This window comes from Pleuronectes platessa, chromosome 7 (assembly GCF_947347685.1).
Source record: "Pleuronectes platessa chromosome 7, fPlePla1.1, whole genome shotgun sequence".
NCBI classification, from domain to species: Eukaryota; Metazoa; Chordata; class Actinopteri; order Pleuronectiformes; family Pleuronectidae; genus Pleuronectes; species Pleuronectes platessa.
Window position 1 is genome coordinate 10,402,774 of NC_070632.1, and position 17,502 is coordinate 10,420,275.

The following is a 17,502-nucleotide window of genomic DNA, read 5'->3' on the forward strand; positions in this document are numbered from 1 at the left end:
TTCATGGGTATATCTGAACCTCAGTCTGTGCTTTGGCTCCTCAGGATCCCCTCCAAAGCAAAGACCTCCCTCATCAGAGGTCTCACACATGACAACAGAGGCATCCCAAGCAGATGGCAGCTCGTCCATACAGCAGCTCCGATCCTCTCCGTCCATGCCCAGCCTCAGTAGCTACTCCGCAGGTTTGTGCACAGAGTTAATCTCATCTCAGTGACTTGTTGAAATGATTTCCTAAATGAATTGTCTCATTCACATCTCACCTCTCTTCTCATTTGTCAGGATTGAGTGGGACCAGCTCCTTAAACGGTTCAGGCCACTGTCGGAACCATTCAGCTTCGATGACCCAGGGGACTGGACCCGCTCCTGCTTCCTCTCACACCCAGAAGGGTCAAGTCACCTTCACTCAAGACCTGCACCAACTGGTGGATAACTGGGCCAGAGACGCCATCAGCCTCTGCAAGAAAGGTCCTAAAACTGGAGCACAGGCTGCACCGGGACAAGATGTAAGCCTTCACTCAAAATGATCCTTGGCATTTTATGATCACGTCTGATATTTATGTTTACCTCTTACTTTATATAATAATGCAGCGTCATCAGTAGTAAGATTTTGTTTTCCCTCTATAACAGATAATTCCCCCAGCCAACATGGGCCGTAAATTCTCAGCTCCAGGTTACCTCTGCCCATCGCTGCCCACGGCTTCTAACGCCACATCCACCACCACTACCCAGCTCCCCGCCCCCGCCAATCACTCTGTCGCTATGGCCCCCCGCAAAGGCTCCCTGGGCCCAGCTGCTCCGGGGTTTGGATATCCCCCTCCCCAGTACAGTGCTCCCCAGTGGGCAGGACCCACAAGCACGTGCCAGGTCGGCAAGCTTAATCCTGCGCAGCCATTACCTACGACAGCCTCAGTGACCACAATGCAACAAGGCTACCACATGGGAACCACACCAGCACCCCAGAATCCAGTCAGCCATGGAGGGTCCAACCTTAGGCCGACGTAGCCCAGTCAGAGCCCCGGTCCAGGAGGAGACTGCAGGGCCACACGGGGCCGAGAGCCAGACAGTCGCTGATTGAGAACCACTAGCTCTCTTTGCTAGTCAGCTGGCTGTGCTTTTTTTATTTTTATTTCTTTAATAATTTTGTGTTATGAGTCGACCTGTGTCCTCTCAGGCAGAACAAAAATCTGTTATCGGAGGGAGCGTGCAATACACACCCACAGCACATGAGTCCCACACTTAGCCTGCCATTAGCTGTGGAAATGAGCCGTGAGGAGTGAGGTGGTAGTGTCTGGTGATGTAACGACCCAGAGGCACAGCCGACAGCAGCCAAAGATGTCTTTCTGTGAGCAGACGCTGTAACGTCGTGATTTCTTTATGAAGAGGAGGGATTCTGGTGGACATCCTAACTGGTCCTGTCTTCAATGAGGACAGTTTGCACCACAACACAACACACACACACACCTGACTAAACATTGACCTGGTTGAGGGACTCGGGGTGGTAGGTTATGTCGTCTCAGAGAGTGAAGGGCGAATGTGAGTGTACAGGAAGTGGAAGATACGAGTGGGACAGTTGGTCTGTTCCAGTCGAAGCAGTAATGAGAAGCGAGGAGGAGAAGAAAGACAGAGTACGTCAGGCTGGAGTGTAACGGAGAGGGTCGGAGTATGGACACCTCCCAGATTAAGTAAACGCAATAATGGCAAAGACTAGATGAACTGTCCCTCGTAACTGTGGCCTTAATCCCCAAACACATGAAAACTTTGTACATAGATATTTCTTCACTGGGTTATGATTCCATGTTCAGCATATTTATGTCCCTGTGAGAGTCTTTGTGATTTGAGTTGTCTCTTATCAGATACATTTATTATACTGATTTATTCTTCACGTCTGTCCGGTAGGCCAGTGGGTCTGCCACATGGAAAAGCGTTGTCCTGGTGTTGACCGCCACTCGAAGCTGAAAGCTGAAGAGGTGATGCTGCTGTAGATCACAGACTGGGTAGTGGGTGTTTGCAGGGTGATACGTTATTTTTATTTACACAGGAATGAAACCTTGTCGAGAATCTTAAGTTGACACATTGAGCCGCTTCATTTAGTGTTTAGCTCTGCGATACATCATGTAGAACGATACAGTTTTGGTTTATTAATAGTAATATTTGTACATTTCTGAGTAAGGGGTGGGGTGGGGGACTCAACCTCCCCGCTCCACCCAGGTGTTTACAAAGATCATGCACATCTCTAGATTAACAGGTCGTCACATTTAATATATTTAGCCGCCACCTCTCAAATCACAAGTGTCTGGGGTTCTCTTCCTGTGGTCTGTTTTTGTATGCGTTATTTAATAAATCCAGCAAATGTTCTTTATGGACCTGTATTCAGCCATCAGATTTTGATGTTTCACTGTAATTATTATTAAAGGTTGTTAAACAACACGTAGATAAAGGAATATAAAAAGTGCAATTGCAGGGTTGTTGTTATTGGTATTCTACTCGCCACGCAGGAGTAAATCCTGGGGTTTATTAAGCTCATCATCTATAACTGCCCTGCCCCCCCCCCCCACCCACCCTTTTCTATTTTATTGTATATACGTTCATGTGAGGAAAGTGGTTTCACGTAACGCTCGACCACTCTACATGCACACGCACTCTAACCTGTAAACGTGAGGGACACTTTAGTGCCTTGCATCCTCACTATTGACAAGTTCCAGATTCATTTAGTCCTGTTGTATCTGTGACTGTGCTGCAGAAAAACTTAACCTGTAAACACAACCCGACACACAACTCAAGAGGATGTAACACTCTGAAACGATGGACCAGACACACAAACACACAAACGCACACACACACGCAGAACAAAGAGCACACTGACTAATGTGGAAACCAATTTTCTTTTCTCTCTCTACAGTTACATTTTGTGTTGGTTGTGTAATCAGCTGTGAATTTCTATTAGGCTCATGCGTACAAGGTTTTGGCTGGCATTTATTTCTGTGGATTTATCATAAAAACTGTTTTGTGGAAGCACTTGTTCAGGCAGCGAGTGAGCGCGCTGTACAAAGGCTCAGAAGTCTTCATGCTCTTTTCGTCTCCTCACCTCACGGTTGCCATGCTGTCATTGTGACTCCTTTGCCTGCTTGTAGATTGGATGAATAGTAAAACTTCTCTAGAGAAAAAATAAGTTACTGCAATGCAGAATATGCAATGTTTAAAGTTTTATAAGGGCCGAGGGGGTAATGGAAACATTTGCATGCTGATGAGGGTTGTTACTGACTTCAGTGTTTTTGATATTGGAATATTAGTGATCTTTTTATTATTATTTGCCTTCCTGAGAGTCATCACAAAGTGTTGACACCTTAAATTGCCATTCGCCAATATCACAGACACATTATCAGACGATCCGCATATGAGCTCTGCATGCTGGCTTCACTGGTGTGTTCTCTTACAACTGGCCACTGTACAGCACAAGCTCACAACAAAGCTTTAGGTCCATATGCTACTATGTAACAGTCACAGAGCTCCATCAGTACTGTGTGAAGCTGCTGACACCCAGTGATGTTGGTCAAATTCTTATCTCTGATCCCTCCCTACAGACGTCCTGTGATTCAGTGTCTGTTTTGTGTATGTTTTTCCACATTGTACAAAATGTAAAAACAAATAAAAATATCAATGAAAGCACATGTCATGTATATTGCTGTCATTAAAATGTTCTAAACCAGAATGTTATGTAGTAATTTGTTACTGACTGAACATTTATCCAGGGTGAATTGGGTTGTCTTACTATCACCTTATAGTTTAAAATACTAAAATGATATCTAAAGAACCTGAAACATTTGACTCGATTAGCAGCAGCTTATTAAAGTTTAGTATCTTTTGATCAGATAAGTTCTAGCATTCCTCCAAACATTACAACTGACTGACCTCTGTGGTATTTATTTATTTTTTAACACACCCAGGTAACAGCAGCAAAATTGGCTTCATTCGAACATTAAAATGAATATAAACACAAAATTAAATACGGCTTCATTCTATACAGTGCCGAGGATGTAAACTCTCAGGTGTCCAGCCTGCGTTTCTTCATGTGCTCTCCTTGTCTGTACGGACTGAAGCCTTCGCCTGTAAAGTGAAAACAAGAAATTAAATGATGCTGCATTGAATTCATTTAACAGCTCATTTACAAAAAAGCAAGTCTGCTCCTGGAGCTTCACCTGGTCTCCCCGGATACTGGTTCTGGTACTGAGGTGTGATCTGAGCCCTGTCCTGTCCTCTGCCGTGCGACGGGCCCTCGACTGGTGGTCTGCCCAGGGATCTCTGCGGGGTCCTACTGCGGGTCTGCATCTGATGATTCCCGGGCGTGCCGGGCCTGAGCCCATTGGACGGCGGCGCACCTGTGGGGACATCCAGCTCCTCGATCCCGTCCAGATTGAGGTCCCAGACTTCAGGGTCATCTGCAGACGGGGACGCTAACAGCTGAACAAAGGCAGGTTTCCTCACCTCATAAACTGTCTAAGTAAGTTGAGCCCTCTGGTGGTGAGTTTCAAGAGTTGGTCAAATATATTTTGTGGCATTAAAAGTCTCGTTTTTCTTCATGGTCTGAAAAGTAAAAAGTCACAGATTCCAGGAATAAAAGCTCAAACTGTTTTAAAGAAGTTTCACAGAAGAAATGTATTGTTTGAGAAAAAAAGACAGAACGGTCTGTCCAGTACCAGGTAATCTGAGTTTGAGGCAGCAGCTTTCAACGATGAATTATTTAACACGTGAAACCCTTACCTCCACTTGTTCCTCGACCAATAGGAAACTCCGCCTCCTCAGACTTGGCCTGGTCCTGGTTTTGATGCTGCATCTTTTCCTCCATCTCTTTCCTGAACTTCTGCTGCAGCTGCTGCTGTCGAAGCTTCCTCAGCTGCTTGGGGTCTGCGTGCATCTCGGACCCGTCAGCGTCCACCGGGTCCATGGCAGGTCTGAGAGGAGGACAGGGAGAAGTGATATCAAATGTGACAGCTACAGAGGAGATGAGGTGGTGTAAAGTGGCATTAGAGGTCAGTGTGGACATGGACCAAACTAAAAAGTCAGAATACACGTCAAAAAAAATAGTCCTCAAAGATGGTTTCTGTCCTTTTATGTCATTCTTATCACACTGATGTATGCTCAGTGTTATTTTGGTTTTAATTAATTATTTGCAGCTATTAACAACGGGTGAAACATAATGATCGATGGCTGAGTTGGTGGGAATTCCACAGCTTATAACCATGATCACTACAAAACAGTCTCTGGCTCCACAAGCACAGGATATTATCATCAAAATGAGTCAATAAATTGTTCTTAATCCAACATATGAACCCTTAAAGCAAGAGCTGTTCACCTGGTGCTGAGGTTCTCACTCTTCATGTCCGGAGCGGGGCCCGCTTTAGGAGTATGAACGTCTGAACAGTTCTGGTTCTGCTGGAGGATTCTGGGCTCCAGCGGCCCCCTGGCAGGACCGGGCGCAGGTACATGCTTTTCCTCTCGGACCAGACTGGAGACCCGGGCCTTCTCCGCTAAAGGCTCCCCCGGGGTGCGTTTGGTCTGCGCTGGGTCGAGAGGAGGAGGAGGCTGCGTGTGGAGGAGAAGTGAGAAGTGTCAGCTGCCACAGATTTTGAATGAAAATAAAAAAAACGCTAAATGCTAATTGTTGAATTGACCTTTTTGGGGATCTTGTTTATGGCGAGGAGATATTCTTTATCCAGGATGCAGTTTCCGAGGGAATTACCGAAGCATCTCAAGAGGACGGCACATATATTTTAGGTTTAAAAACAATCTGAATGTAGTTTTTCTTTATAAATTGAGTAAGAAAATGTCCTCAGTACCTCAGTGCTCTCTTCATGCCGTCAGTCACAGCTTCCTTTCTGGCTTTTTCCAGTGCCAGAGCTTTCGACTTCAGTCCCTCGCTGACTCCGTAGCCGACATCCTCGTGAAATGCCCCGTCCTGCAGAGAGGTGCACGTTACACACAGAGGGTGAGCGGGGGGGGGGGATGGAGAACATTTCTGCTGAACTCAGTTTTGATGAGACGATCTGATCATGTAACTATTTTAGCTAGAAGCACAATGAAGAAAAATGCGAGATCTCACCTTCAGCTGCACTTTGATAAACGCACTGACTCCGACATAAAACTTCCCGTTGATGAGGTCGATGAAGTCTGTCAAACACAAACAGATCCTGTTACTCTGGCCGTACGGCTGGTCTGATGGGAAACAGCATCCTCCGGAGAAGAGGAGCTCAGAGTCGTACCGACGTTCTGCTGCGAGATGGAGTGAGACCATCCGTTGTATCCAAACATTTCGTTGGCCAGGCCGATGACACGATGTCCCTCGACATAGCAGACCTGTTCAAACCAGAGCGACACAGAGCTGAAGCCGAGGGATCTTATGCAACTTTTGGTTGTAAAGTTTTTTATTCCTGCCTGATTTTTTGCTCAACCCATCTGTCGTGTTGATACTTTGACACATTTCTAGAGTTTGTTTCACCGCTGGAGCGAAACAGTCGAGACACTGACAGAAAGAAAAACAAAGACTTGCCTTCTGTCCTCCTCCAGCCACCCTGGTGCTGATGTACTCTGGACCCAGCCTCTGCCGCAGAGCGTTTTGCACCGCCTGGTACTCATCGGCTGTGTAGGTGCACTGTCAACACAGTACAGATAAGAGAGAAAACACACAAACGCCCAGACACACACAAACGCCCAAGCCCACACACACACTAAAATCTAAGTTTTTACTCTGCTAAGGAGGTGACTTTTACGTTCCTGTCCGTTGGTTTATCAGAAGGAATATAAACAAAATATCTATTAAATGTATGATGGGACATGGGCCAGGAAAGAACTCATTAACTTTAGGTGTGGATCCACAAGTTCTTTATTTTTATCTTGGCCTAACCTTCACCTAATTTTGGGGCCAAAAGGCAAGTCCCAATAATGTGACTGTGTAAACACACACATGCAAAGAGAGTAAGATGGGTGAACGTGCACCATTTGTAATGTGTGTCTATGTTTGTGTTGAACAACTGAATCTGAGCTTGTGTTTCCATCAGGGATGTTTGATGAAAGATGTGAGGAGACACTGGATCCTTCTCATGGACGCGCTCTGCTGTGAATCTGTTGCTCGGTTGTGTGAGTGGGATCCAGACTTTAACAGCAGACCCCTCTGTGCTCATCCTGCTCTTGAACTGGGAAACGCCACTGACTGGTTTTATCGTAGCTGAGCTTTGCCTTTTGCAATTCAGTGACCTGAGAGGATGCATGAGTTTTAAATGAACCTTCACAGGAGTGGGCTGAGTGGTGCGATGTGTCCCCGCCCCCCTGTGAACCACCTACCTGTCCGAAGCTCCTGGCTGCAGCGGGGCTCTTCTCCTTCTCCATGCTGCTGCTGGCTGCCGCATGGACAACAGCACTGGTTAATACAGATAACTAACTTATAACTAGTTAACCAACTAACTAGATAACTAATGAACCAACCAGCTCTGCCGCTCGCTTATCAGAGCCAGCAACACTTTAGCCTGTTCACTGGAAGCTAATCGGAAGTGTAGCTCCCTTTAGGGTTTGCACATCAGACTAGCTTACCGTCACTCTCTAATAACAAATGACACGTGACTCGACGCCGCAGTAAATGAGCTTATATACAAATAAGAACGCAAACTCACGTGATAATATTCCTTAAGACGAAGGTTCAGCGATGTATAAATCCCCCGCAGTGTTTGTCCAGCTGCTACATTTCAGCTAATATGAATTAAACTGATTTAAACCAGAGTCCATGAAGTAAACGCTTTTATGAACTTCCCGCTCGGGCTACGGGGGGCGGGGCCTATGCAGCCTTCAAGTCCGTCGGAAATAATAAAACGTATTTTTGTGTGTTGGGTTTTTGCAAAGATTATAATCGGGATTTATAAGACTGGTAACAGACGGTGTGGGTTTTTATATTAAGTGTTTGTGTCTTGCTGCAGTTTTGTTGATGTGGATTTCCCCCCATCACTTCTCCAGGGGTCTGCAGCCTCATCATCCTGCTGTTACCATAGGAACCATATTCGGTTACTGAGGGATTATTATTTTTCAGTACTGAGTAGTAAGTGTGTATTTAACTAAAGGTACTAGAGACACCGTTCACTTTCATTTATAATCATTGTATTCATATAATAAGAAAGATGTAGAAATATAATATCGGACTTCCACTGTGGAGTTTTTCCATTTGTTTTTATCCACACTGAGAAATTTTGCTGGTAATTAAATGAATAATAATAATAACACATTGTATTCCACAGGGTCCAACTGGACAATAACAATTAAGAAAACAAAACATCAAAGACACAGAGCAAAATGTTACACTACACAATGTTACAGTGAATGAAATAAATAAACTATCTTCCGTATAGGGTGTGTGGGAATCTCCTTGATCCAATGAGAGAGATTTACTGCACCAACAGATAACTGTCACAACATATAAGTGTCATCATGTGTTTATTTACTAATGGTTATATTTGTGTAGCAACAACAACAACAAAATGGAATTCTTATGTTTGGGGATTAACTGACAGTTTCTTCATGAATGATTTGTCTCCTACAAATGCACACACACAATGTATCTTCTAGTAATTTGCACACGAGACTCAGTTATTTACATGAGGACCCGTTCAAATGGAGGATTATCTTCAAAATGCCTTCACTGGCAGATGGCAAAGACACAGCTGCATAGATTAGGGTCAATGAGTGCTATACTGACTCCTATTCTATTTACTGTATATAGTTGTGTTGGCCACAGCAACAAGGCACATCCCTATGCCTGATTGTACTGTAACGAACTGTTACTACTGCAGCTACCGCCTGGTTTGCTCTCAACCAGCCTGTGTTTTTCATGTTGTTGGGTTAACAATCTGTGTGTGTGTATCTATAGTTATGAGGGCCAATTTCCGGTTCAATACCATAGCAAATTACCAAATGTTAACATTGTGAGAACATTTAGGCTGGTCCCCACTAATCCAAAGGTCTTTTTGGGGGTTAAGACTGGGTTCTAGGTTTAGAATCAAGTTTCGGATAGGGTTAGGGTTAGAGTTACTATTAGGGTTAGGTTAGGTTTAGAATTAGGGCTGGGCTGGGCAATAACAATAGTTGTCTCTCTAAAGTTGTCCTCACAACTATAGAGAGACAAGTGTGTGTGAGTTGTGTGAGTGTGTGTGCAAGTGTTTGTGTGCGTGTGTTAATGTCTCCTGCGTGAGTGTGCGTTGGACTGAGAATTGTCCAGACACGTCCGCAGCTCGATAAACTCAATGCAATTATGTTCTCTTAGATCCCACAACCCCCCCCCCCTTTTCCGTTTGGCAAACTGGTTGAACCAGGATGCGCGTCCACGTGCGGTCCGCGTGCACGCGTCCAGGTTCGTTTTTGCATCTCGTCAAAACAAAGCGGGGGCGCGCCGGCACAGAGAGCGAGCAGAGCCGCGGTGCACGCTTCATGAATGAGCCCCTCTCCTCCAGCACCGCAGCCTGGACCCTCCATCCAGCCGCCCGCGCCCTGACTCCGATGCCCCGCGTGTGTGCGCAGTCCGGCGGGGAGCAGCGCAGCCGATGAGCCCGGACAGTGGTCGTCTCGCGGCAGGACTACATGAGAACACGCACACCCCACCACCAGGAACAAGCCGACGGGAGAAGCAACGGTGAGTGCGGGCTGCGGTGGGCGGGCAGAGGCGCATGACACACGGGAACTTTGTGTCCGCCAACGAGCCAGGTTCTATCCAGAGGTGCGTCCAGCGATCCGCGCGCGTGTTGACAAGACGGCCACGTTGTTTACTGTCACGCTCGTTTTATCCACGCAGGTGAAAAACGAGAGGAAAAGCTCCACGTACGCACGACTGCCTGCACATTCCTCCCTACCGTGGACTGTTGACTGCGTGTCCGGCCCATCGATTCCCTGGGTTATGTCGAATAAACATGTGGATCGGCTGTAGCGGGGGAACAGGAAACAAATGGGGATTGATGGAAATGAAAAGAGGAATCGATGTGAGTGTGGTCGCCCTAAAACACAAGGAGGAGGAGGAGGAGGGGTGAACAAAAGCAGAAATGCCCAGACTGGCGTGGCATGTATACAGTGTGAGTGTGCGTGTGGGGGTTGTGTGTAGTCTGTGTGTTTGTGTGTCTGTTTATGTCTGAGATGTGATGTTAGTCTAATGCAACAGATCAGACACACCAGTCACTGATCTCTGGATCACACACAGAGAGGCAGGTTTGTGTTGTGTCTTTGTCTGATGACTGACAACAGCCCAGACTGTTGTTCTCCCCTCTGACCAGGGGATGGTGCTCCACCGTGTACAGTAGGTTTCCATGGGGAGACACCCAAATACACGGTAATACACAGAGAGAGAGAGAGAGAGAGAGAGAGAGAGAGAGAGAGAGAGAGAGGTTACGTGGCTTTTACAAGAATAACAATCTGCGCCCACTCACACTCTACATGCACACACATGCAGGTCCCTGTTTTCCCCTGATGTAATATGTGTGTGCGTGTGTGAGTGTACTTGTGCTTATATTTCTGTGAGGACCATTTGGAGCGTAGACTTTACAGGGTGAGGACATTTTGGCAGGTCCTCATTTTTTCAAAGGGCTCTTTGAGGATTAATACTTGCTTTGGGGGTTGAGATGAGAATTGGGTTCAGGATCAGGGATTTAGTTGTGATGGTTAGATCAGGGTAGGGGGGGGGGGGCGAGGGAATGCATTACACTAATGTGCTCACTAAGATAGGAGTTCAAGAAATTGTGTGTGTGTGTGCTTGTTTTTGTTGCCTCTAAAGGACCTTTTCCAGTATTAACATTGACTTTGTCAGGACCAGTAGACCTAACTGGGACCAAAGCCTGGTCCTAATGAGGCATAATGTCAATTCTCAGGTTAATTCTAAGGTTAAGTGTAAGACAGGAGTTATAGTTGGGTTAAGTTGAGGGTTAGGCATGAATCTGTACGGGTTAAAGTTAGGGTCAATGTTTTGGTCAAGCCAGTGTCCTAACAAGTATAGCCTTGCAAACTTGTGTGTGAGATTGTAGTAACTTTCGGAGCGTAGGTTGAGCTCCGATTGCAGAACACTCCTCCATAGTGTTGTAATAACGGTCAGTGACAGAGGAAACCAAAAGCAGTCGACTCCCTGTTTTGCTGCTGTGCCCCTGTGACTGTGAGATTTACTGTAAATTTGTATCTTGTAGTGCTTTTATGTTCCTCTTTCATTCATTGACTCAGATTTAAGGGCGGCAGCTGGATCTCAACTGTGTCAGAGCCTCAGACATTTGTCTCTGATGCCTCACACATCCATGAGAATAGCTGTTTGCCTCACGTTGCTGCTTCAACGTAAACCCAAATAACCATTCCTCCATCATTTCCTCCCTGGTGCTCAGATGCTCGATGGACTCCGGAGGAGGCATGCCTCCAGGCCCTCCCCCCGACCCCTGTCCCTCAACTTCAGCACCTTCTCCGCCCCTCCCCCGAGCCCGGACATGGACAGCAGCAGCGAGCATCCAATCAGAAGGTAAGGCTCAGTTCCTGGGATTAACATTTCACAACATAAAGCAGTATCCTGGAAAATGCATGAACTATTCATTAGCATTAGAAAAAGATCCCCTCGTGTCTGGTCCCAGAAGGTTTCATTAACCATCAGAGCTTCGCCTGCAGCATGTTGACCTAATGATAATGATCTGCTGGTGGGAGGTTGGATTGACTTGTTTCCTTATGAGTGTACATCTCATCAGTCTGTACACCTGCTTTCTGTGGGTTTTGACACTTCTGGGTCTGGAATTTTTTTTTCTTTCTTTAACATGAATTGAAGTTGAGGACATTTGTATGAAAGTGTGCACTTAAAATTCTGATCACACCCTTTGCTCTAGAAGTGAATCACGATTTAGGAGAATTGCTCTAATGGACACAGAGTTGATCCAGGATGGAAGGCGAAGGGCCCAATAAAAAAGGGCCAGCTTCTTCTATACAGCTCCAGAAAAAAGGAGAGAATTTGCGAGAAATGTTAACAGTAGTTTAAAGAACCGCCAACAAAGTTCATCTTGTTTTAACACATCTATAAACATTTATTTGTAATTAATTTTATTGTTACATTTTTACGAATTCAAATTTGTATATAACAATAATATTGTGTGGCTTTATAGAGATTATGAGGCAGAATATTTTAGATTTAATGGATTAAACATACAAGTAATAACATATGAATATGTCCGTTTCTTGATTGATGGATTTTGTGACCATTGGACGAAGCTATGCTAACAGTTTCCCCCGGTTTCCTGTGTTTGTGCTAAGCTAAGCTAACTAGCTCCTATCTCAAACTTCATATTTACCACACAGACCGGAGAGTTGTATCACTGCTCGTCCACGTCTAAGTGAAATGTTAAAATAAACTTTTAACCCCTTCGTGAGTAGTTCAGACAACACTGACACTGAATGTGACCCAGGGGGTAGAGATAGGTTTTTCACAAGCTGTTCCAGAGAATAAAAAAGAGGAGGAAGTGGATATGGTCATCAAATAAAGATATTATCAGCATCCAGACTACTGTATCAGCCGGTCGCATGTATTGTTCCACTTTTTGACTTCTTGTTCTGCAGCAGCTGTGTTGAAAACCCCTCTCCACTGTGTTGTATTGTGTCGCTGCTTCCTATCCCTGTTTTTGTTGTTGCCAATGAACCGGATGACTTCCTCCTCCACATCCCCTCAACTGCTTCACCCTGCTTACCCTGCAGAATGTTTGGCATCTGTGGTTCTGCATAAATATTTGTTTGCATCAATGGCTGTATTGTACCAACATGGAAGCAGTGAGGGAGGAAGAGAAGGCCCCCGACAGTGCATGTGCTATTGTTATTCCTTCTCTTCTGAGATCTCAGGCGGTGCGGAGACAACTTGGCCCACCTCTGGGCTCGGCTCCTCCCATCCTGCTCTTAACGTGCTGCCCCACTCCCGCGACGCATTATCCTGTCCTACTTCTCTCCTCCTCTGTCGCCGGCCACTCTTTGTCTTGTCATTGTGCTTTTTCTGTCTGTGTGCTCTCTCTCATTCTCTCTCAACCCAGCGCCTGACCACCCAGCGCCTGACCTTCTTTCTCTCCTGTCCATCACCTTGCGTACACATCCTCTCATCTCTTCCTTTATATCTCCCTCATGAGGACCCTGCACCGGCTGAAGTTGATGAGCTCCCCCAGCCTGAGCGAGCTGGGCAAGAGTGAGAAAAGTTCACCGGAGGACAGAGGGGAGAAGCAGAAGAGGGCAGGAGCCAACGCCACCTGGAACAGGTACAACGAATGAGATGCAGGAATGGCTGGTGTTTAGATACTCTGCGATTCAGACCGATTTAACGTGTCTGATGTTACAGCATCCACAACGCCGTCATCGCAGTCTTCCAGAAGAAAGGTTTGGCAGATAACGAACTCTACGTCCTCAACGAAAGTGTCCGGTGAGTTTAATCACAGAAATAGACGCATGCAAACACAGCACAAGGGAAACCTACCTTATTTTAGACTGTCGATGTCATTCAGTGCTATAATTAGTTGAATTACTGTCTGTTTTGTGTATGCTGACTGAATGATTTCTTGTGAATGAGGTTGTTTTTTGTGTGTGTTGTGTGTGTGTGTGTGTGTGTGTGTGTGTGTGTGTGTGTGTGGGCCTGGGGAGTCATGTGGTCCAGCCAGATATCTCATTATCTTACCAGACCAGATCCCTCCCTCCTGTCACATCAGCCTCCGTTGTAGCTCAGTAACACGTTTCCATGTACAGAAAAGCCACAAAAGGATTCACACACACACACACACATTTCTTAAACTACACAACAGACTCTGGATTATAACGCAGGGAAACATGGGGTTTGGTAGAGTGCTATTCGATCTGTGGTTCAGTCGAGTAGTTATGAACAAGTACACACACATTGTTACTGACAGCGATTGAACAGTTTCCATGATAAATGTTTATGTAATAATTGTTGGTTTTCTCAGGCATCTGCTGAAGACTGAGCTGGGGTCCTTCTTTACTGAATACCTTCAGGTAACGCACCTCTGGTTTCAAATGAGAACTTTATTCAGATGCAGTGAAACTCCCTGGTGAATTTAACAGAAGTATTAATTATAGAGAGAACACGGGACAGTGACGGCCCCTCAGATAATAACTGTTTTCCTTTCACAGAACCAGCTGCTGACAAAAGGCATGGTCATCCTCCGGGACAAGATAAGGTTCTACGAAGGTACGAGTGCTTTAATATGTCTGAAAATATATTGTAGTGAACCAAGCCTAAATTAACTGTCTTCTTTGGCTCCTCGTTCAATCGGTGCAGGTCAGAAGTTACTCGACTCTCTGGCAGAGACGTGGGACTTCTTCTTCTGTGACGTCCTCTCCATGCTGCAGGCCATCTTTCATCCGGTGCAGGTACACAAACGTCCTCAGACTCTGCTTGTTTGGGTTGTGTGTTTGCCGCCCAAAGGGTAAGTTTCCAACTGCTCTGGTGTTTTCCGTGTGCAGGGTAAGGAGCCCTCGGTCCGACAGCTGGCTCTGGTGCACTTCAGGAACACCATCGTCTTAAGTGTAAAGTTAGAGGACGCCCTGTCTCGACCCCGGGCCCGAGTTCCCCCCTCTGTTACACAGATGCTGCTTATTCTACAGGTACGGGCCTGTAGGCACCAATCACTGCTTCTCTCCTCTCGCACTGTTTGGAAGTTTCTGTTTTTAATAAGGACAATCAGCATTCAATAATTATGGTAATAATATGAGTAATACTAATACATTTATAAATGTATCACGTTTTACCAAGACATTTCACATGGTCTTAAAAAAACAGAGAAACCAAGGACATGCAAATTACTGAAAATGGAAATTACAAGTCAACAAGTCACTAACACGAGTGTGTGTGTGTGTGTTTGTGAGTCACTAACACAGACCATAATCATCTACTGTTTCACCCCTTTGGTCAAAGGTGAAATATATAATCAGCGTCATCTTTAGTTGACGCTCAGCTCACTGTGTTTGTTTATAGGGGGTCCACGAGTCCCGTGGTGTGAATGAGGAGTACCTGAGGCTGGAGTGTCTGGTCCAGAAGGTGGTCTCCCCCTACCTGGGCACCCACGGTCTTTGCTCAGGAGATGGAGAAGAGGCCGACTGCTGTGTCCTTGGTGAGACAGTGTGGATATAAACCCTAAAAGCAAAGTATTGATGTGGGGGAACGTTTTTTTAATCAACACTGTTCCTTCTTTTTCCTCTGGTCTTTCAGAGAAGCGTTTATCGTGGGGCTGGCCCAAGCCCGCAGATCAACCGTCTAAAAACCCTGTGGTACGATCCAAGAGCTACAACATCCCTCTGCTGCTGACCCCGGTGGCTGAGTATGACCCAGATGCCAGCTCTGTTGGCAGTGGGGGAATCCGACGCCACTCGGCCTGTGAGATTATCTCATGCTCGGAGGAACAAGGCCTGGCTTACGCTGACATGGCCCCGGGATCCGAACTGTCTGGCGCCTCCTCCAACAGGCTGTGTGTGGGCTCTCACTTCAATGGTACGACAAAAGACTGAGACCTCTGTGTCCAATCATTATGTTGTTTGTTATGGAAAAACAATAATCATAATGTTATCTGTAATAATCCAGCTCCCTGTCATTCACAGGTATTGTACAAGCAGGAGCCAGTGGCGTGGCCTTGCCTCTCCCGTCTCCCTCCATTCATCCCCTCCACTCCTCAGGAGCTCTCCACGGCACCGAGGCCACAACAACAATGACGGATCTTAGTAAGGGCGCATCCTCCTCGCCGCCCAGTGAATCATCCAGCCCCGAAACCATAATTGGACAAGTGCTGGACTCTGCAGACTCGGACTCAGATGGGATATTTATTGATTTCCCTTCTCACTCATCAGAAGCTATGGGGTACACTCGTGAAGGCAGGCAGAGCACCGTGTAGCTGTGGTCGGCTTTAGGAACACATGTGGTACATGCACCAATAACCTGGGACAAATATCAAACGTACACTTCATTACAGGGGCTCATTTCAAAGTGGTGTGTAACAACCTTGTAACTCTACAATGACTCTTTTTAGAACCATGAAAAACACAACACAAGCTACCCTATTAGTAACTAATTTAGCCTTTTTATTTATTGTTTTGGGTATTTTGGCTTTATTGACAGGACAATCCTGGTATGAAATGGGGCGAGAGAGCCGGGAAGTCCCACAGCAAAAGGGCCAAGTCAGAACTGAACCCGCAGCCACTGCAGGACGACCAAAGCTGTCGAGTTTGTCCTTTAAAAAAAAAAAAAACTGAAACACTGTATGATTTTGAACTGTTAAGTAAATATAATATATAAAGATGTCAATATTTATTACATCTTCCATAGAAACAAATGGACAAAGACCTCGTTGGTTTTGATCTTTTCATTGGTTTTGCTGACGAAAGCATAAAAACTAAACTATAGATTATCATCATGTCCTGTAAATCTATAGAGGGGCACCTTATCCTTCAAATGGTCAAATTACAGTTTTTCTATTGTGCTTTTCTAGGGTTACTCGTCTCTCAAAGCTTTACACCACGAGTCACATTTTCCCATTCACACACACATTCGTAAAGTGTTTATATGTGCCTTGCTTTACCACACACATAAACTCCCTTAGGGTTCAATGTTTTGCCAAAGGACACTTCAACACATGCTTGTTTGGAGGAGGATCGAACCACCAACCCTACATCCTGAGGATAAAACCAGTAAAACCGAATCAAAGTGGGAGTTACAAGGTTTTCACTCATCTTTTCTGCGGACGGGTATTTTACAGCTGCCACTTAAATGGAAAATGTCTGGAACTTTTTTTCATCATGAGCTTGTTTTGGCAGCAACACAGTGATCACGTCCCACTTTTGTACGAAACCTTCTGAAAATGTTGAATTGTTTTTTTTATTGTCAGCCGCACTTAAAGAGGTCCAATGCAAAATTCTCTTCTTAGAACATCAGTGTGACAGCATTTGCTTTTCTCCATTAGCTGTGTGCAGCAGGAGTTTGAGGAATATGCCGATGTTTATTGTTTACAATCGACAAAGACATGAATATTTTGACTGAATGTTGTCTCACACACTGTATTTTGCACCACCACTACCCTGTAAATAAAAGTGCATCGTTGGTTTTTAGGACAGCTAATTAGTGTAAAGTGAGCTTTTACCTTGAATTCAGATTTTAATAAGGCATTTTTAACTGAAATCTTTTTCAAACGATGTTTTACCTCAAGCGTTTTGTACTTTACTTTTTTGACAATCTATGATGTCTACGGAGTTGTACTTTGTATTAATTTGTTATACTAGCCCAGTAAAAAAATAAATACATTTTAGTAATGTTTAAAAACATGAGTCGTCGCCCCTTATTGTAAATAACTGACTTACTGGAAACAACATTTGTCCCGAGTGATGTTGTCATGTGTGTGTGAAAAGAGTATGATGCTGCACTGGTTGGTCTTCATGAAAAGAGGAGGCACTTAAGTTTTTGTACTTAGTGATGCTCCGTTAAACCACCTA

At 45.3% G+C, this 17,502-nt stretch overlaps 3 protein-coding genes across 9 annotated transcripts in view; 2 read left to right on the forward strand and 1 right to left on the reverse strand.

Moving 5' to 3' along the window:
- Window positions 1-3,709, forward strand: part of LOC128444331 (serine/threonine-protein kinase WNK1) — a 30,106-nt gene extending 26,397 nt beyond the window's left edge. For all 7 annotated transcript variants that reach the window (XM_053426737.1, XM_053426743.1, XM_053426742.1 and 4 more), the window contains 3 exons: window positions 45-182; window positions 280-503; window positions 628-3,709. In XM_053426737.1, coding sequence (XP_053282712.1) covers window positions 45-182; window positions 280-503; window positions 628-1,002 — 737 coding nt within the window. In that variant the 3' untranslated portion in view covers window positions 1,003-3,709. The remainder of the gene's footprint in view (window positions 1-44; window positions 183-279; window positions 504-627) is intronic.
- Window positions 3,710-3,816: 107 nt separating this feature from the next.
- Window positions 3,817-7,812, reverse strand: rad52 (RAD52 homolog, DNA repair protein). Its single transcript, XM_053426746.1, has 11 exons — window positions 7,662-7,812; window positions 7,336-7,391; window positions 6,545-6,646; window positions 6,258-6,351; window positions 6,098-6,165; window positions 5,835-5,953; window positions 5,670-5,745; window positions 5,351-5,580; window positions 4,759-4,949; window positions 4,197-4,436; window positions 3,817-4,104 (listed from the first exon to the last, which is right to left on the reverse strand). The coding sequence occupies exons 2-11, from the start codon at window positions 7,378-7,380 to the stop codon at window positions 4,043-4,045; spliced, it is 1,227 nt and encodes a 408-aa protein (XP_053282721.1). The 5' UTR covers window positions 7,381-7,391; window positions 7,662-7,812; the 3' UTR covers window positions 3,817-4,042.
- A 1,801-nt stretch (window positions 7,813-9,613) lies between these two features.
- On the forward strand, window positions 9,614-17,332 carry prr5a (proline rich 5a (renal)). Its single transcript, XM_053426745.1, has 12 exons — window positions 9,614-9,748; window positions 9,824-10,007; window positions 11,385-11,515; window positions 13,149-13,274; window positions 13,355-13,435; window positions 13,971-14,019; window positions 14,158-14,215; window positions 14,306-14,397; window positions 14,491-14,631; window positions 15,002-15,137; window positions 15,236-15,514; window positions 15,622-17,332. The coding sequence occupies exons 2-12, from the start codon at window positions 9,939-9,941 to the stop codon at window positions 15,909-15,911; spliced, it is 1,452 nt and encodes a 483-aa protein (XP_053282720.1). The 5' UTR covers window positions 9,614-9,748; window positions 9,824-9,938; the 3' UTR covers window positions 15,912-17,332.
- Window positions 17,333-17,502: the final 170 nt, after the last annotated feature.